The following is a 21,217-nucleotide window of genomic DNA, read 5'->3' on the forward strand; positions in this document are numbered from 1 at the left end:
GACCAGGGCAGTAAGAGCATCTCTACCATGTCTTCTCCAGTTTTAGTGCTAGGCCTTACATCAAACTTTAGGCCTAAACAGTTTACATTTTTCAGTAACTACTAAGTCTACAGTTTCTGTGGCACAGGTTCAGGCCACAGAAAGAGACCCTTTCACCTCTTCTAATTCTCTTAACCAAATACACTTAGGGCCACATGTATCATCCGGCGAACGGATGATTTTTGGCGGAAAGTGCCGATTTGCGTATTTTTTTATACGCAAATGGGCGATTTGCGAATAAAATATTCGCAAATCGGCACTTTCCGCCGAGTACGCCAGGGGGCGGAAAGGGGGCGGAAAGTAGGCGGGAAGTGGGCGGAACGGAGGGCACGGACTCAGAGTCCGCGCGATTTATCATCCGTTCCGCCCAAATGTACGCCGAAAACCTACTCCAGTCCTCAGCTGGCGTAGGTTTTCGGCGGTGCGCACCGGCGCGCACAGGATTTATGTACAGGCAGTCCGCCTCTACATAAATCCCCGTACCGCCGGAGCTGCGGGGGCATTTTTAAGTCTGGCGTAAAAAACGCCGGACTTAATAAATGCCTCCCTTAATCTCAAGACCGCAGTACCTATGAGAGGGTCAATCCCATTGTAAAGAGAAGATTTTGCCTCTTAAGGCCCCTGAACCTGATTTGGTATCAGGTACCCTGATAATAACAAGATATCCTTCATCCTGTTTAAGGTGTTTTCTTTGCGAAGGACAGATCTGGGCCAAGTACACAGTAACATAGTAACATAGTAAATAAGGTTGAAAGAAGACAAGAGTCCATCAGGTTCAACCTAGGGAAACCCTACTGTGTTGGTGACATAATTGTATTATGTGGAGTTTGCCCAATACAAATCCATGTTGAGAGGAAAGTTCTACTTAAGCATCTGTTTTTATTCTAGACAAGGAAAATTGGTTAGACAAGAGAGTTCTTGAAGGACTCTATTTCATCAATTAATTTTTTTGTCATCTGAAGCTGAAGTTAGTGCCTACTGGCTTTTATGTCACAGCCGTCTATTCTTCATATGCCCTTCAAGTGGGACCAAGCTGCAAGCTCATACGTTAGTTGACCCACAAAAATTCTCTCATAGGTGGGCCAGAGTTACAAACTTTCCAATATTAACACCTAACCCACAGGCACTAAGGCCTGGGGCCAAAGACCCCCTTAATTCCTAACCTCACCCTTAAAATATAACTTTTGTTATGCTATTAGAAATAAGGAACAGTATGAAACTCAAAAACATGACTGCTGGAGACCTATGTTAGATCTTCCAATATAATATAAGGCTGCAAATCGCACTAACAGTTGCTTTTTAAAATTTACTATCAGTGCCTCTCCAACATGTTTTGTCACTTGGCATGTTGTCCTCAGGGAGACACTGCCTGAGTCATTCTTTTATGTCATAGCCTAAGACCTCCTCCCCAAACATTGCAACTAGTAGGATCCAATCCATGTCCAAGCCGTCGAAACATAGTAACAATACTGCTCCATATTGGATAAGTCCCGATTCTCCATGTCATGGACTATAGTACATCCCCTTTTTGTATTGGCGCATGGCCTCTGACTGGACAGCCCAGTGGCTCAGTGGTCAGCAATGCACTGCAGACTCCGCCTTATATTGTATTGGAAGATCTAACATAGGTCTCCCCCAACATACTATTTTCAATCACACAGCAGTCTTGTTTGTAAATTTGATGCTGTCTCTTATTTTAAACAGCACAATAAAAATTATAATTTAGGGGTGAGGTTAAGAATTAAAGGGCTACTTTACTACATTTTATGGCAACTTGCAAAATCTGTGGTAATCCTCTATAGCAGAGTCTGAGCTCATTGGATTGTATCTGCAGCAGCATCACTCCTTGCAACACTAAGTTGCATACATTACCAGAAACACTTAATGGAGGCTCGGGACCCCGCCATGGCCACTGACTGGCTGAGCGGGGCTGACACTTAAGGCCCCGGGTTCCCGGGCCGAGGGACCGGGAACCGGAGCAGGGAAAAGTGGACCCCTGCGTGGGAGCAAGGGAGGTAGGTGCATGTTGTCATGTTCAGCCTCCTCCTCCCTGACTCTTTTGAAAAAAATGTCCGACCCCGGACTTCTCCTTTAAGTGCTCCAAAATTGTTAGTGTCCACTGCAAGCCTTGTCACTGCCCGTTTTATATGAGATATGTTTAAAACAGTAGGGAAATATTATCGAGATATGGAATACTAGATTCTCACCTGCGCTAGTGGCCATGTCAACAAACGTCCCATCACCTTTATTCTGAAAAAGGAAGTTTGGTCCATTCTCATTGTCGCAAAAAATATCTGAAGCTGCAGAGTTCAGGATTGGTCCAACGACGACTCCACGTCCACCTATAGAATGAGATAACAGATGAGAATGTAATGGCAGAATGCTTCTTAAAGTGACACATTTGACCTCCTCCTCCAGTCCAGTGCATAAAAAAGTGTTGCTTGCGAAAAAAGGAGCCAAATGCAAATAGTATATAAAACTATAATATTCAAAAAATTTACATAAATATAACAATAGACAAATACTAGAAATTACAATTTCTATATTAAGGCTATGTTCCCACTACATACTGATAAGCACTAACAACGTCCAGGATTTAATGTTCATGATCATCAATTTAGGACGTTTTTCATAAAAAAAGGCCATTGTTAGAGTTTATTAGTACATAGCGAGAACATAGCCCAAAAGTTAAAACAGACAATATAATAAAATGTGCAAATCATTGCATAAAAATATACACATAATATAGAAACGTACATAAATGATGTTATAGTAATAAACCGCACTATAAACCCAACATAAAAATATAAGAATTTTCAAATAATATTCTAAAAAATACCCAAATGTTCTAAAAATACTTAAATTGTAACAAACAGTAGTACACGATATACAAATAATAAAAATATAATAATTGCTGGCCTGTTGGTAAACCTAATAAACATGTTATTCTTACCTATTCTTGGTGTCCCGGTGTGGTCTCTCCGATGTCCCCCGCTGACTGTAGCTGCTCGGCCAATCACTGGCTGAGATGAGACAGCGCCCTGGGCAGTGATTGGCCAAGCAGACTGTCACTCCTGAGATGAGTTTGTCTCAGAAGTAGCGGAGCTGCAGTCAGTGGGGGACATCGGAGAGCACACCGGGACACCAAGGATAGGTAAGAATAACATGTTTATTAGGTTTACCAACTTTGATACCAGAAGAGCACAGAGAGGTAAGCATAACATGTTTATTATGTTTATCAAGAGAACAGCGATATACTAAAAACTTTTTCAATGCTGGATAGCCCCTTTAAAGAAATTATATCACAAAAGTTTTCAAATACTAAAAAAATACAACGTATATTAAGATATGATACAGGTTTATTATACGTAACACTAATAGTGATGAAAAATAGATGACTCAAGTTTTTTTTTATGTTACAATGTTTTGTTAAATAAAAAAATATTGGATTCAGAGATAACATTAACTATAGGAGAATATTCTCAGGACAACAAGAAAAGGAAAGACCTGAGGACTCCTGTGTGCAGAGTAGTGTGCTGTTAATTGTGGGGGCCCTATGGTCCCTTTGTGTCTTCAGAAGTTGTGTTGTATGTGTTTACTGTGTGTATGGACAGTACTGTGCAAGGTTTTAAGCAGGTGTACAGAAATGCTAGTAAGAAGACTCCTATCAGAGAGACCTCTGGCTCCAACACCCCAAACATGCAACCAACGTCATCCAGAATCATGTCTTGTGTAAGGAAGAATAAGGAGTCCTGAAGATGATGATATGGACGCACTTCATTCAGTCTGTCCATTGTTTATGGGATGCACGCGGTAGGCGTTATTTATGGTAAGCCCAAGGTACCTGTTGTTTAAGGGATGCCCATGGTACCTGTTGTTTATGGGATGCCATGGTAGGTGTTATTCATGGGATGCACATGGTGGGTGTTTTTTCTGGGATGAATGCGGTTGGCATTATTTATGGGATACCCATGATAGGTGTTATTTAAGTGATACACGAAGTAGACATTCTATATGGGATGCACCTGGTTAGTATTGTTTATGGAATGCACACAGCTGGGATTGTCTATGGTGGTGCATGCTTATAAGTGACACTCTCCCGGCATTCATGGGTGGGCAATCTGCTGGTGTTGTTTATGGGACAGGCGACTCCATTAGTGTTGTATATCAGACTATTCATCTGGCTTGTCACATTGGCCATTTTACCAGTGTTTATAGGAGATTTCTTGCTGATATTTAGAAGACACTTTCCTAGCTTTTATAGGGGACGGTTTATTGGCATTGTTTATTGCAGCACTTTGACCAGTAGGGAATGCATATACTTATTCCATACACACTGACTGCATACATATATACACCTGTACACATACACAGACGCCTCTTACTTACAGTCGTATTGGAGATCTATGACGGGCTGCCTGTTTTTAAGCATTATCAGCAAATGTTAAGAGACCTCAGGACTCGGGGGCAGGATCTTAGCTGTTAAACCCTTTATACAGATAGATTTATTACCTGCCGCACTTCTGGGAGCTCAGGACCCCGGCACCTGAATTACATGTCATCAGTATAGACTGTGGCTGCTGCTCATTGCTGTGCTGATGATTTGTAATCCTGTCATTGTGGGTCCAGAGCTCCAAGAAAAGTAATAAATCTATCCACACAAAGGAAGATAAGTCAATGATGGCAGCTAAACCCCGGCATTGTTAAAATAAAAAAAGGATAAAAACCATGTCTAATAAAGCTCCACCCCTTCAACTGTGCCCCGCCCATGAGGATCTAGCAGTAATTATGACCTTAATAATGTGCCTCCTCCATGACCTGACCCTGTTTAAATTTTATATTATATGTTTCCCTTGCCGAACGATTGGACTTGTGCATGCTCATCTCTAAACACCACCGTTATATGTTGAGTTCACCACCACTTCTTCACTACTATCTGCCCTGCTAGTCTCCGATTTTGAAGAATCATATCTCATAGAGCATTAAACAACCAACATTGGGCTGAACTTAAACAAAAGTTTGCTGTGGTGTTTTTGTCACTTTTCGCTCAGTAGGGCGTCCTTTACCTGCAGACAAGCAGAACCTGAGTAATTATATTATTATTCTTTTTATTGCCCGTGCGGCTTATCTAGGAGTGTCGATAGTTAAGCATCCTTGGTGTCAGAATTTGTCATTATGGCAGGACATAATGTTAAGAAATGTTGACGGTGCACCTTGAAGCTACTCGACGAAAATCAACTTATCTTCAATAGACCGTAAACTTATCCCAGATTTGTTTTATCTTGGCTGATTTACATGTATTTTCTACTCACATGATATAATATAAATACCTGAGCCCCCCTCCCCCCCCCCTCCCACCGGGAGAGCTAACACGAGATTGCACTGTGTTAACTGTTAATGTTTATCAATGTGTGCAGTGATATGGAATTAACTGTTCTGTCTGGTTATAGGTCATTTTCCCTCTTGAGATGATAGATATGATTGTTGTATGTCTCAAGTAAACAGTTAAAGGGGTTCTCCAATTATGACTTACTTGTCTCCTATCCACAGGATAGAAGACAAGTAAGATATTGTGGGGGATCTGACCTCCTTATGCCCTGGAAATCTCTAGATCGGTCCCAGGCTCCTTTGTTTTGAATCCAGCCGTGGATCGGCATGTGACCTGTGACCGCTGGAGAGAGCTGAGTACAGAACTTGGCTCTTCCTGGCGGCTCCATAGAGAATAGATAGAGCTGTGGGTCACGTGCCATGGGTCACATCATAACAAATGAGCTGAGTTCCAATCTGGAGATCACCGGGGGTACGGGCTGGACACCCTGCAATTTCTTACTTGTCCCATTTAATACTCCTACAGTGTCTGAATAGTGATGCTTCTGCAACAGGGTAGACTAGCCCAACTCCATCTGCACAAAGATACAACTATTGCAGGAGTTGGCTGATCGGAACAGGTGTCCAGTGTAGAGTTATGCTGAATGGCGGCCGGCACCGCCAGTCAGCTCTGTGTATTGTTGGGGGCTGGAGTTTCTGCCCCAATCATGCCTGTAGCCTCCCTAAAACCCCCACCTGTATTATGTTTCTTTGCCTCCGATAGAGCCTCTTTGAGTGTGACTAAGCTAATGTTGTATCCTGATTGTTATTCCCTGGTTTTCCTGATTTTGGCTCGACTTTCCAACTATATCCTGACTTTTGTACCGCAACGACTGATAGATTCTGACCCGGCTACCTGACCCTGCTTATATTTGTGTTTGTTTTGTCTTGTCTCCATTTTGTGTTTTTTGTCTCACTTATACCAGTTTAGTTTCAGTCTTCAGGTTGGGACCGGCCTGCTAAGGAGCTGATCACTCCAAGAGGAGGGGACAGCCGGGCGTGTGCCAGCGTTAGGCCTTCACCTGTCCTGTGTCTCTGGGTCCCAATCCTGACATGGACTTTTTTTTTTTTTTTACGTATTCCCTATAAACTTTTATTGGGTCATCTAAGACTTCCAAAAGAATTGTGAGCACTTTAATAAAGTCTATATAACACAAAGTCCAATAACGAAAATGATTCATTAATACAATTATTAAAGCTAATGAATATTTTTTTTTTGTCGACGATCGAGTGATAAGAAGTGTCAAGCGACATTGATTTAGCCCATCATAAAGCGTAAGTTATAGTTGATATAACCGATTACCGGAACATTAATAGTCCTGGTGAAACAACATAAGTATGCAGGAACACAAAGCTCAGACATCTATCTTCTGCCTTTGACATCTTTCCCATTCCGAGAGAATTTCTAAATCTAATTTGCTGATTACAATTGGTTAACGTCTCAAGCTGTTCATAACACGCAATTATCTGTAACCATGGCAACGTTGTTTCTAATTAATGACGGAGGATAAATAAGGAGACAATAGAACCATAACAGAGAAATTACTTTAAATCTATTAGGTTGATCACTGGTGCCAAATTGTTGAAGGATGGATTTGCATTTTATTACATTGCTCTCAATTCTAGGCTATTCCATCATGCTAGTCATTTGCCGACGGAATATTGCTTTTTGGCCAATTGGCGAATAATTAGCAGATCAGGATTTCTTGAGATTATCGAGTGCTTGGAATGAGCGATCGGGGAAGCAGTATTGGCCATTGGAGGAACACGGTTTCTGTTTCCAAGAATTCGTTGTCAACTAATCAACCAAAAGCGGGGAAAACTGGAAATAATATCGGCACTTGGCACGAACGTAAAAATGAGCGCAGTGTTTCACTAATGTCACATTAAAATAAAATACTAAGTTCCAGTAGCTATAAATCCACATACAAGACTGTCTGAAACTGGAAGGTGGAGAAAGAGGTGGGATATAGTCTGAGGTATGGAAAACTAAAATATAAAAGAAAATAACAAAATCACAATTTTATATAAGATTATATGTAACCTTATAATTACAAAGCCAGAAACAAAATTGAGTTCATCTTACAATTAAATAGTCACACTAAATTTTTTTCAGTACAAATCTAACTATAGCAAAAAGTTTGTAATTTTTTTTATTTCTTACTATTTTCTTTGCACTGTGCATTCTCTGTATTTTTTTTTCTTTTTCCCGCATAGGGTGTGCTGGATCAGGAATGCTACAATTTAATAGTTTGGACAACTCCATAAGTGACAATATTAAATATGTCTATTTTTATTTATTGATTGATTTATTGTTTACAGTTTTTGCGGCACCGCTAGGGATACTATGTGTATACACTCCAGCCGCGATTCCCTCAGCTGTAGCACAATGTAAGTTCCATAGTAATCATGACCGGAACTTGCATTGTGTGAACATAGCCTTTATCCAGAAAAAGGGGAGGGTGCAGACCTCATAGGGCACGAGGCAATTTGGATGAAACTGAGCGTGTGGCATTTGATTACCGGCGGCTGAAGAAGTTGGATGCAGCCCCAGGAAGTCCTGGAGAAAATAAATACAGCCTATGGCTGTATCCATTTTCCAGGCAGCCCTAGGAAGGGGTGTAACTAGAATTGGCCAGGCCCCATAGCAAACTTTTGATTGCCCTCCACCCCCTTCACCCCTGCCTGACCACAAACCCATCAAGTGTAATAATAACCTTCAACATTTAACTGCAAGTGCTTGTCAGGATATATGCAACACTTTGAAGGCCCACTCAGCCGCCGGGTGCTACAAATCATGACAGCTCGGGGTCCAGCGTATTGCAGGAGTGGGCCACTGGGCCCCCTGATGCTGCGGGCCCCGTAGCAGATATGGTGGAATTTATGCCCCATGGTATTTATATCCATCCAACTTTTTCAGCCACCGGTAATAAAATGCTGCATGCTCAGGTTCATTCAAACCCAAGTGCAATAATTTGACTGCTTATAAAAGATCAGATGTATATAAATAACACCAATCTGTCAGATCAGCGCTGTCCAGGTAAAGGCAGACTGTACTAACAGATCGGTTTTGGCAGACACTGAAACCTAGCAGAGACAAAGCAGTATACTTTTTCTTTTCCAATAGATTAAGGGCCATTTACTTATCATCAGTATATAGAAATTTGGCTCTTCATTTTATGTCCATTGATATATGTTGGCTGGTCTAACACTATTACAGAACAACAGACCGAAGACATACAGTAATACCAGAAAAATATATATATTTGAAAGAGGGAATCATAATGAATATAATCCCTCATTATGGTTGCCTCACTCACCTGGGCTGGACTTAGGGTCCTATTACATGGCCCGTTCATAAAGTGTAAGACCAGCGCTTGTTTACTGTGCAATTACACGGGCCGACTATCGGGCAGAAAGAGCTACAAGGACATTGTTAGCGGTTTTGGTTTGTGCTCTGCGCAGTACACTGTTTTGAATCCCCCCCCCCCCCATAACACTACAAACTATACTCTAAAATAATCTGCATAAAACACGCAAAGCAACTAAAGATTGTACATATCACACTTAATGATTATCAGCCTTACTCGTTCAGGCCAATCATTTTTTAGTGTAATAGCACATGGTGAAAGTCAGCAATTAGCTGACATGCTCAATGTCGCCTGATTGTGGTCTTTCACCATGCCGAAAGAGCACGTTTTGTGCAGCGACCATCTGATGTGCACCACTCTGTGTAATAGGAGAGGCAGCAGCAGACCACCACTGACCTCAATGGGCAGCCCAAACGATCTAAGGATCGTTCAGGTGGCCCCTCCCACTGCTCCCTGCTCGATAACTGTGTGTAATAGCAAAGGGAGTGAGCAGGGAACAGGGGGGAAGCAAGCTCTGAACTGATAGGTCGGCACTCGCTTCCCCCAGATTATCAGGCCGTGTAATATGGCCTTTAGTTGAGGCAGCTCAACGTTTTTAGACAAAGCTCAACTCAGAAACCTGCGGTATTGTCCATGGTCCCACTTGCTCCAATTCAGCAACTTTTGCAATGAAAGGGTCCCGGGAAATATAAGTGAACTGACAAGTGCATGAGAATTTAGTCTATTAATTTACCAAGTGCCATTAATAGGATTCATCACTCATTGCTTAATTGGAACAGATTGACTGATAACTAGAATATACAACGTATCCATAATACATTAATGCGTTACATTACAGGCAAATTACAGTGGATGGAAATAATTAAGGGAAATGACATTATTACACCAGTAATCTCATGGGAAATGTTCTGCATAAGGGGCCATTAAAATGTAAGAATCTGTGAGATGTGGTGTGACCAAAGGATAGTTAGTCATGGCTATTATCCATAGAATAAGGAGACTGGGTTAGAAACAATTCCTCTCGAGTGAGTGAGTAGTCAGTGTCCGTCACGGTATGTCTGTCAAAAACATGTATCCGGGCCTCTGTTCCGTCGGATAGCTGCTTTTAATCCAAGATCTGTCCTGGTGTCCGTTCACCAAAGAGATGCAGTTATTGTCCTAAAAAACAACTTTTAAACTTTAAGCCCTGTGTCAAATTGGTGTGGCCTAGAGTATCTGTGCCCTAGGCCTGCACCGACTCTCCTCCCCGCCCTCTTCACCATTGGGGATGCCCCAGGCAGGATTTCTCCAAATAATCACCTGTCTAAACACTGCACATGTTCCTTAACAATCCAACACAGGTGCACTGCATAGACAAGTGATGAATAGGAGAAATCCTGCTGGGGTGTTCTAAATGGTGAAGAGGGTGGAGAGGAGAGATGGAGAGGTGGTGCAGGCCTAGGGCACAGATACTCTAGGCCACACCAATTTGACACAGGGCTGCAAGTTTAAAAGTAGTTTTTTAAGACAATAACTTCATCACCTGCCGAACGGACCCAAGGACAGGTCTTTGATTAAAAGCAGTCGCTTTATTATATATAAAACATGACTCCTTTAATAAAAGATGTGGCAGCCCCTCACTTGCATTTATTGAAAGGTTATTGTCTGGGTGGCCCCAGACCATCAGGCCGTAATTCTTGGCAGGCCCCCAGCAGTCATGGTGCTAGACGCATTGTCTTCTAACGTATCTTATACACAGTTTTGAAGAGAAGTATTGAACGTCTGATCTTTTGTAGTCACTTCCTCCTAATAATAAATCTAAGCAGCAGTCTATAAAAACCCCATACATTCTACTGACATTTCCACAAAGTTCTGCTCCACATTAATCGTTCATTTTTGTTTCAAAATCCCCATTTCCATACTTCAGAAAATCAAAGCTTAAAGCAGAACGCCATCCATCACACGGCTGTACCGTGTTGACACAGGATGATGGCGAGGCTTGGAAACTGTGAAGATGAAACAATGAATAACGTGTTTTATGGGATTTTTCTGTATCCCATGGGACATTTGTCATCCTCATATTCCATCCATCATTTCCATCATGTCCTGCCTATCATTCCCATCTCATCCTATCGTATCTATCATCATCACCCTACACCATGTTTCATCACCATCACACCCTTCTACTATCCTCATAATATCCCACCTACCAACATCATATCTTACCTATCATCCCCATATCCCACCTACAATCCCCATCATATTCTATCTAGAGATGATCAAACAGCGCTAATTTTCAGGTTTGTACGAACTTGAACCATCAGTATTTGACTCCCACAGTCTTCCCAGGCTGTATTCCTGTTTTCCAGGCGGGACTCGGGCTGTCTCCACCTTCCCCACAGAACGGAAAGACTGCAGGAGTCAAATACTCTTTTGTATGAACCTGAAACTTAGCGCTGTTTGATCATCTCTAATTCCATCATCCTCCTTATATCCCACCTACTATCCCCATCATTTTCTACCTATCATGCTCCTTATATCCCAACTACCATCTTCATCATACTCTACCTATTATCCTCCTTATATCCCACCTATCATCCCCATCATATTCTGTCATCCTCCTTATATCCCACCTATCATCCCCATCATATTCTGTCATCCTCCTTATATCCCACCTACCATCCCCATCATATTTTGTCATCCTCCTTATATAACACCTACTATCTCCATCGTATTCCACCTATTATTCTCCTTATATCCCAACTACCATCTTCATCATACTCTACCTATCATCCTCCTTATATCCCACCTATCATCCCCATCATATTCTGTCATCCTCCTTATATCCCACCTACCATCCCCATCATATTCTGTCATCCTCCTTATATAACACCTACCATCTCCATCGTATTCCACCTATTATTCTCCTTATATCCCACCTACCATCTTCATCGTATTCCACCTATTATTCTCCTTATATCCCACCTACCATCTTCATCATCTCTTACTTATCATTAGTGTTAAACAGATTAGCCAAGCTGTTTGGGTTCAGCAACGTTCTCCAAACCCAAGCACTCGGCAGTTGACTCCCAGTGTTTGTAGAAGTTGGATGCAGCCCTAGGGAGTCCTAGAAAACATGTATACAGCTGTAGGCCATAGGCTGTATCTATGTTTTCCCGTTGTGACACCCCCCCTACCCTGGCAGATAAATGGAGTGGGAGGACGCTGCCCTCTCAGCTAATTGGTGCCGCCTCCTTCCTATGCGCCTGTGTGACACACGCCTGTTCTAAATGGCTGTTCTTCTGTCATTCCAGAAGACTTTAGCAGAACGTCCCCCTTGTGTGGTTGCAAGCTAGGAAAATTTACAACTGCTGAGCATTGGATTAAATTGCAGTGGAGCAAAGGGCTTAAGCTGAAGTACTCCATTGATTCTAGCTCGACCTACTCGGGAAACCTTGAGGGGGTAGCTATACCCAGTTGTTCAAACCTGGAACTTGTACTATCAGACCTGACACTTAGTGCTTTCTTCTGGCAGAAGGCGGTCTTCTTCTTCTCTTCTTATTCTTAACAGTGAATAGGAGATTCTTCTTCTATGCAAACTTACACTACCATTCACCCCAGCAGAGTACTGAACTACATAGGCAAGGACCCAAGAGGGTCCCTTAACCTGTTCAACTCAATTGATTATTTGATTGTGATTATTTGTGGCGCACTTTCACCTTCCAAAAGTCTTAAATGTATTGCACTGAAGATTTAAGAAGTAAAGTGCTGAATTATGTTCTCAATTCACTCTGCCACACCTGCACCTACAGTACACACACCCAGTGCTACCATTCACAAAACCTAGTGCCAGTGTACTGGGGGATGGGCATCACCACTCCTGGCCACTGTGACAATGCCAAAGTAAAACACCAATTAGCGCTCACTGCTGTTACCACCAGGGCCGATTCAAGGGTTTCTGCCGCCTGAGGCAAACCTCAGGCGGCCGCCCCGAGTGATAGCCGACATCCCCCCGGACCCCCCGCACACACACCCCGCCCCCCGCGTCAATGAGGTGTCCCCAAAAGTGTAGAAAGCTGTAATGCCTCCTCATTCCTCCTTCCGTACCTGACCCTGCTTTCAGCTGACTGTCAATAAACCAGGGATATGGATGGGAGGGGGATCAAGGAAACATTCCAGCTTGTTGCACTTTAGAAGGCAGGGAATGGCTCGTTGACACTTCACACCAGAGAATAAAACTATTTTTGTCCGTAAATGTTACGGGGAGGGATATATGTGTCTACTGAGACGTTGATCCAAAGACATTTTTAAAAAGAATCTGTCAAATAGTTTTACATAATGTAACTAATCATAGCTCCTTCACAGGTATATCTGTCAATCTGTAAACATCTCCTTGTGTGCCAAACAATTAGCATGTTTTATATATGCAAAATAGCATCAGGTGCCCCGAGGTCGTCAATCAAAGGCACGAGTAGGAGGCAGGAATTGATAGGGGATTAAGGTGATGTTGAAGGGTTACGCAGTTAAAAATCTTGTTCTTTCAAATCAACTTGTTTCAAATAGTTTAATAGATTTGTAATTTACTTCTATTTAAAAATCTCCCAGTACTTATCAGTACTGCTGTATGTCCTGCAGGAAGTGGTGTATTCTTTCCAGTTGGACACAGTTCTCTCTGCTGCCATCTCTGTCCATGACAGGAACTGTCCAGAGCAGGAGAGGTTTTCTATGGGAATTTGCTACTGCTCTGGACAGATCCTGACATGGACAGCAGGTGGCAGCAAAGAGCACTGTGTCAGACTGGAAAGAATACACCACTTCCCGCAGGACATACGGCAGCTCATAAGTACCGGAAAACTAGAGATTTTTAAACAGAAGTAATTTATAACTTTCTGAAACCAGTTGATTTAAAAGAAAAAATAAATAGCTGGACTACCCCTTTAAGTGGAACAAATAAATGCAGACAAGGCCATGAAACTGATGTTTATTGCTCCTGACCACTCCAACCTCCTATAGCAGGGGTAGGGAACCTTGGCTCTCCGGCTGTTGTAAAACTACAACTCCCATTATGCCTGGACAGCTAAAGCTTTGGCTGTCCAGGCATGATAGGAGTTGTAGTTTTGCAACAGCCGGAGAGCCAAGGTTCCCCACCCCTGCCCTATAGCTATGCTATGGAGTTCATGCTACATCTGCTATTAATGCAACATTACTGGTTTGCCTTTGATAAATCTGAGATAAAATCCCTAAAACTCAATCCTCCAAACCCTCAAACAAAGCCCCTGCCTCCCGTCAGTTCCAGAAGTGAACATGTATTTTAGGTAACAACGTCATGACAGACGTCTGAAATAACACATTGATGAGATGTTAAATACAGTCTCCTCCTCGGGTCCCCGCTCGCTGCCGAGCCAGCTGATTAGGTTTATGTAAGGACGTACAGAAGAAAAATTCTCCCATCTCCCTAATTATGTAAAATAATCAGTAGGTGTTTTCAATTTGTCCAAACTCTGGCATCATAGCTGGCGACGGCTCAGACAAACATTTTTTTTTTTATTCATTTACAAAAGGCTTGGACATAGACCAAAATGGCATTCACAGAGCCCAGGGAAGAAGCGCCCGGTGCCGGCTGAGGACTAATAGACCGTTCAGCTCGGGTAGAATTATGGCTTCGTGTCCCTGTATTCTGACACATCTTCCCAAAGTGACATTGAAGAGCCTTTACTTTGGACTTTTTATGAATTTTTTACTTTTAAATTGGCAGAGCGTTGCATTTATATGAAGAATATCTGTAATTATGTTTATGGCACCGGCTATGAGAACTGAGACGTCAATTAGCACATCTGTCTTTACAAAAACCGGCAATGAATCACTCCTCATTCTGTCACATAGTCTAATCCCTGCCGCTGAGGAACCATTAAAAAAAACAACAACAAAACTCCAGTTCTGTTTTGTATCATGGTTGTCACTCGTTAGAATTTTTTTTTCATGGTGTTGAAGTTAAAATCAGTGACAACAAATAGTCTAATATACACAAATACTATTATCACTTTCATGCTGCCTGAACCACAAGCCATCAGGGTGATCCCCGGTGGCTTCTCTCTATCCCATCAACTTTGATTGATCTCTTATTGTTTGGAAATAGTGAAAGATCTATCAACCGAGGCCTGTGGGGATGGCAGAGGCCTCCGTGGGGGTGGGGGGTGGTATGCTCTGTGTGTTAGGGTGGCCACAGCTCAGAGACACAGTGACACAGACTGTTGGTGTTCTGCCCGGGCCCTATAGCAGCTGCATGGTCTGCCTCCCGGGTAGCTTTGCCCCTGGCTGAGCTACATAAAGAGCCATACACAGTTTATGTTGTTGCTCCCATGTCTTATCTAGAACCCCAGGTGTCCAAATCCCTCAACGCTATAATGATAATGAGGTCACTCTGCTTATTCTGCCCCAATCTACAAAGCAAAGCCAATCAATGAGATACAAAGAACAGGAAATATTCAGCCTACTGTGTGTTCCCTCTACAGAGGCCAACGTGAAAACTGTAATATTTTTGTGCCAAGTCACAAGACAGCTCTAAAAAAACAAGTTATAAGAAAAACAAAAACCCTGAAATAAATAATATGTGATTTTCTGTAAATAATTGTTGCCTTATGTTAGAAGATCATACAACTCAATATTCTACTAATCAAGGGAAAAATGTGAGAATAGAAGTGATGGAAGTGAAAATAAGCTTCTTATGTGTGATCTTCAGAGACGTCGCCGTCAGATATTTTCAGCAACAGGTAAAATGGAAAGCTGGTAAAAAATCGTAATAATATCACATACAAATACATAGATCAGCTATAACATTAAAGGAGAAGTCCGGCCTCCTGGGGGGGGGGGGGTTTGAAAAAGGCAGGTGTACCCGGGGAAAACAAAGGGTATTAACTTACCTCTCCCTGTGCCTCCTCAGGGCTGGATCGCCACTCTGGGACCCCCGCCGGGCTCTAGCATCTCCTGCACTGCAGGCGTCAGAGACAAGACGCTGCTCCAGTCACTGATTGGCTGAGCGGGTTATCCATCAGCCAGTCATGACATCATCACAACTGGGGTTAAAATGCCTTCTGCCGGGGGTCCCAGGGCCGGTCAGGCAGAGCATCGCGGGAACTGGTAGAGGTAAGCGATGCCTCATTGTTACTCTCTCCCCTGCCGGCTGTTGAAAGTAAGATGAGGCCGGACTTCCACTTTAAAACAACTGACAATTAAAGAAAATACATAAATTATCTGGTGAAAATGGTGCCTGTTGGATTAATTTGAAATAATGGACGTTATTTGCACAGTGATCCTGGCCCGGTTCCCGCATACTGCACCGTTCTATTCACGGGCATCAGGTTGAAGCACTAGCAATGGGCTGGCCCGCCCCCCGTGGGAGGATTCCCTCCCTATAACCCGGCTCTGATAGAATCAATGAAGCCTCATCATAGGGGGGCAGGGGTCTCCTCCCACTGCCGATTCGCTTCCAGTGCTTCACCCCTGGCCGGTCACCGGAAATTGAAAGGTGCTGTACGCGGGAACTGGGTCGAGGTTAAAAAATAAAAGATTGTGGCACTGGCTTCCCTGTGCCAGTGACATTCTATCCATGTACTGAAGGTACATTCGCTTTAAAGTAAAAGAGTTTAACTTTTTTCCATGTTTTTTCCCCAAATTAGAGCAATGTACAGATTCTATATTGTGAAGATGATTTACATTTGATTGATTACATTGTATAAGAAGAACTTTATACTCATCTGCAAGTCAAGAGGAATAACAGATTTAAAATAAAAAGGAAACATATTGGCGCAGCAGATGAGGAGGCTCATTTATATGGCACCACCAAATGTGCATGAAGGACAACAAAGGGAGGTGTTAATGGGATAAAAAGTTGCTAAATCCTGTGCAAAACACTGTGTGCAAATAGTGGAGCGAGAACTGCAGTCACATTAGAGATGGTTAGCTTAATTGTTTAAAACTATGTTGGAGGATCCATCTTGGATTATAGATCCCACAGAGGGACGGATGGTGCAGCTGCAGACTCTGCTTGGAGGAACCAGTGAAATCGGGTACATCGCTGCTTTGTTTCTACATTTAATCGATTGGCGCCAGAGCAAGGATGCAGGTGGCGCGGTCCTCGCTCTGGCGCCGCTCGGTTAAGGTCCTGGAGCACTGGGGGCAGAGACGCCCCCCCCCTCCCCCCGGTGTGGGGATATGCCCTCCCCTCTGTGACGTGGCTCCATTAATTGTAATAGAGCGGCGACACTCTTGGGGAATACATTGAGTATCTAGGAGAGGAAGTAACAATATGAAGCATCTCTGTCTCTCCTTCCCTGCCTCTGTCTCTCCTTCTCTGCCTCTGTCTCTCCTTCTCTGCCTCTGTCTCTCCTTCTCTCTCTGGGGGAACCTGAACATCTGTGCATTACGTGGACAGCCTATAGATTTTATTTGTTATTGTGTAATACTTCCCATCCCCTGTGGTGGCGCTCTAAGGAAATTAAATGTTGGTTGTCAGTCTTCCTCCCAAACACACACACAGCTGAATACCGGTGGTCTCAGCAGCAGGACACCATTTTATTATCATATTTTAGAACGAAAAGAATTTACCAGAGTAATATAAAAAAAACTTCAATTTCAACTTTTTCCTCCTACAAGTGTCTCTGTGTTCTGAACTCTGCCCCCCACACAACACAGAACTCATCTGCCTTCTTTTCATCATCACCGACGATGGGTCACCGACGATCCTCCGGTAGGCCCAGGCCCCACATACTGACTGTCGGGCGGCAGGGCCCCCCAACAGTGACAGTGCGCCCCCCCCCCCAGACGGTGCCACAGTACCACTCCCCCCCCCCACTCCTTACTATATATTGTCATTGGTAATATTGGTCTTGAGATATACATATATTACCAATAGCATGGCTTGGTCGAAAAAGGGGGGCCCAAATTGATAGTCTGGAACCCTCAGGATATGCAAGTTTTTGTAGTACAGTACAGAATCCTCTGATATCTGCCGCTGTTGATGTATTGCTGGACCTTCTGAGCTGATAGTTGTCACCCACAGATTGCAGCCACCAGGAGTCTCTGCACACAGTGATTTATTTAAGGGTTGTTCACTCAGAAACTACAACTCCCAGCATACCCTGAGAGCTGTATAAATGGAGGTTATTCTGGGAGTTTTAGTTCAACTGAAAATGTTGTTCACAAGGGATTTGTCACAGTTACAGATTAGGGATGGTCCGAACCTGCCGAGGTTCGGGTTCGTATGAACCCGAACGCTCGGCAGCAGATTCCTGCTGTCTGCGTGCTCCGTGGAGCGGGCGGATGCAGCGGGAGTAACGCCTGGAAAACTGGGATACAGCCTATGGCTATGGCTGTATCCCAGTTTTCCAGGCGGTACTCCCGCTGGATCCTACCCGCTCCACGTAGCGGGCAGACAGCAGGAATCATCACCGAGGGTTCGGGTTCGTACGAACCCGAACCGAACTTGGTTCGGACCATCCCTAGTACAGATAAATCCAGGGAAGGAGCAGCTCGCATGTCGTGTTTCACTGGTTCTATATTGGTGGGATCCCGCCTCCGTCATTGACTGGCTGAGCGGACTTGAAACATCACGTCTCAAGCCCGCATTATAGACAGGAAGCGGCCGGGCGACGGAGACCGGAGTGCTGCGATACGGGACCCGCCGCTGGAACCGGGGAAATGAGTGGACGTCGTTGCCCTCAGCCACCTCCTTCTCGGCCAGATCGGAAAAAAGCCCTCTGCTGGAGTACCCCTTTAATTCAAAATTTGTTACAGGATCCTCCACTGTGTATGTCATTTATGGCAATGGAGAGCTCTAGAGCCCAGGTGACATGACTTCCTTTGCATCCCCTATAGCATTGCTTTCCGAAGACAGTTTCCCGATTCCTTGGAGCTTGGTCCGAAAACAAGAAGCAAGGACGAGAAAATCATCAATAAACTCAAATATAGTAGACATCTTGGTGGGTGTTCTCCTCAGTTAGATTGGCAATCACTTTCCTATATCTATGCTCCAGATTGCAAATGATAGAACTTTCCTGCTGTATAATAAGTTACTGCACAGTAACACACAGCATCCATACTGTATAATAGCACAGCAGCGCTGTGTGCCGCCATGCAGGGCTATACATGTAGATATGTCGTGTACATAGGCCCTTAATGAGTTCTATTCCAATCTCTGCTCTAGTTTCTGCTCAGAAATCTTCACTTCTTCCCATTGTTCATGTTTATTTTATCCACAATAGAGAATGTTCTCCGCTCTCCTCCCTCCTCCCTCCTTTAGCCTAAAGGGATAGAGTGTGAACAACAACCTGGAGCTCGGAGATTTACTGACCACCTGGCAGAGCTGCTCCTGTTCACCTGAATGATCACAGTCCGGATAAAGCCTCAACATTAACTCTCTGGAAACCATCAGACAATGAAGCTCATGCAGACAGCACAGATCTATCTATCTATCTATCTATCTATCTATCTATCTATCTATCTATCTATCTGTCTATCTATCTATTTATTATCTATCTATCTATCTATCTATCTATCTATTTATTATCTATCTATCTATCTATCTATTTCCTATCTATCTATCTATCTATCTATCTATCTATCTATCTATCTATCTATCTATCTATCTATCTATCAATCTATCTATCTATCTTCTATCTATCTCCTATCTATCTATCTATCTATCTACATTTTTTTAAGAAATCAGCAGGGGTTGTGATCGCAAGTAGTTTTGCAATATAAATTGCTTTATTTTTATTTTTTATTTTTTTTTACATTTTCTATGTAATACATACGGCCAAACTGTGGTTCATGCTCTTTCGTGCCAATACTTGATCTGTTTATAAAAAGAGACCAAACACAGGAAGTCTCAGTCCTCTGCCGCTCACACAAGTAAAGACACCTGTCCATCATGCAGGTTGTATATCAACTGAGGGCAATTTTCTTTAGCTAATTATATTAACTTTTGATAATAATATTATTAGCTCTGTAGCTTACCAGGAGACAATGCTCTTTGTTATAACAACAATTCAGTCAGTATAATGTCACTGTGTGGTTACAGAGGTTTTGGTGCTGTGTAGCAGGAGAGCTGACCGTACAATGGGAGCACCACCAGAATTCTCTGTTACTTAATGTGGGCATGCAGCAGCTGTACACATGCGCAGAGAAGACTTGTCCTGCTCCGTGCGATTTCAGGAATGAGTGTCCACTGTTAATACCAAACCATGCAGGGCCGTTTCTTGTGTTCGCCACGGCCGGCTGCAGCGGCCCCACGCTCCCGCTCTGCGCTGATTGGAGGAGTGCGGGCAGTAGGTGAGGCGCAGGGACGGCTGGGACAAGTCACATGAGCATGGTCGTGGCAGCTGCGGACGGGATCTGACAGACCAGGGGGGCAAAATGCCGGGCGATGCGCACTACTACCGCTGCAGCTGAGAGGTGAGAAGACAGGCATCTATGTAATATGAAGTGGGGTAGTGTGTATGTGTGAGGAGGAAGGGGGGGGGGTCAGGGGTATAGTGTGTGGAGAAGGAGGGGGTCAGGGGGGATAGTGTGTGGAGGAGGGGGGGTCAGGGGGGATAGTGTGTGGAGGAGGGGGGGTCAGGGGGGACAGTGTGTGGAGAAGGGGGTTAGGGGGGATATAGTGTGTGGAGAAGGGGGATCAGGGGGGATATAGTGTGTGGAGAAGGGGGATCAGGGGGGATAGTGTGTGGAGAAGGAGGGGTCAGGGGGGATAGTGTGTGGAGGAGGGGGGTCAGGGGGGATAGTGTGTGGAGGAGGGGGGGTCAGGGGGGATAGTGTGTGGAGGAGGGGGGTCAGGGGGGATAGTGTGTGGAGGAGGGGGGGTCAGGGGGCATAGTGTGTGTGTTGGGGGGGGGGAATGGCGGTGTGTGTGTGTGTGTGTGTGGGGGGGGGGGGGGGGCGCTTTTATCAAGATTCGCCCTTGAGTCAAAATTACCTAGAAACTGCCCTGAAACCATGTCTGTGAGCATACAAAAGACTGGGACTTCCTGTTTTTGGTCTCTTCTTTTTTTTTGAACAGACAGAAGACCAAATATCTGAACTGAGGGAGCATGGACCGCAGTTTGACAGGAAGGGAGAAACCTAGTGGCCATATGTATAATGTTGATTTAAAGGGGTTGTCCAGCAAAAAATTTTATGTTAGAGTTTGTTCCCTGTGTGTGAATTCGGCTGGAAGAACCAGCCGCTGCCCTATACCTTTGACCTGATTCACACACTTCATACTATGCTGACAGGGAGCCGACACCCGGCTTCATGCTTCTCCTGACTCCTCTCTGGTGCTCGTGGGGTTAAGCCTTCAGGTGTTGCATTCTCCTGAGGCTTGCTTCTGTCTGAGTACAGGGGAGGGCTCCCTGGCTGCTATTCATGTCTCAAGCTGCTGTCAGACTCCTTGCTCCTATCAGGGGCTGGGGCGGGAGCTCTGGTAG

The 21,217-nt window shown here is 44.0% G+C and overlaps 1 protein-coding gene across 4 annotated transcripts in view; it reads right to left on the minus strand.

The window, feature by feature from the left end:
• CRTAC1 (cartilage acidic protein 1) overlaps window positions 1-21,217 on the minus strand; it is a 471,729-nt gene that overhangs the window by 149,759 nt on the left and 300,753 nt on the right. For all 4 annotated transcript variants that reach the window (XM_069978915.1, XM_069978914.1, XM_069978916.1 and 1 more), the window contains exon 6: window positions 2,247-2,381. In XM_069978915.1, the coding sequence (XP_069835016.1) occupies window positions 2,247-2,381 (135 nt within the window). The remainder of the gene's footprint in view (window positions 1-2,246; window positions 2,382-21,217) is intronic.

The sequence above is a fragment of the Dendropsophus ebraccatus genome, chromosome 8, assembly GCF_027789765.1.
Source record: "Dendropsophus ebraccatus isolate aDenEbr1 chromosome 8, aDenEbr1.pat, whole genome shotgun sequence".
Lineage (NCBI taxonomy): Eukaryota > Metazoa > Chordata > Amphibia > Anura > Hylidae > Dendropsophus > Dendropsophus ebraccatus.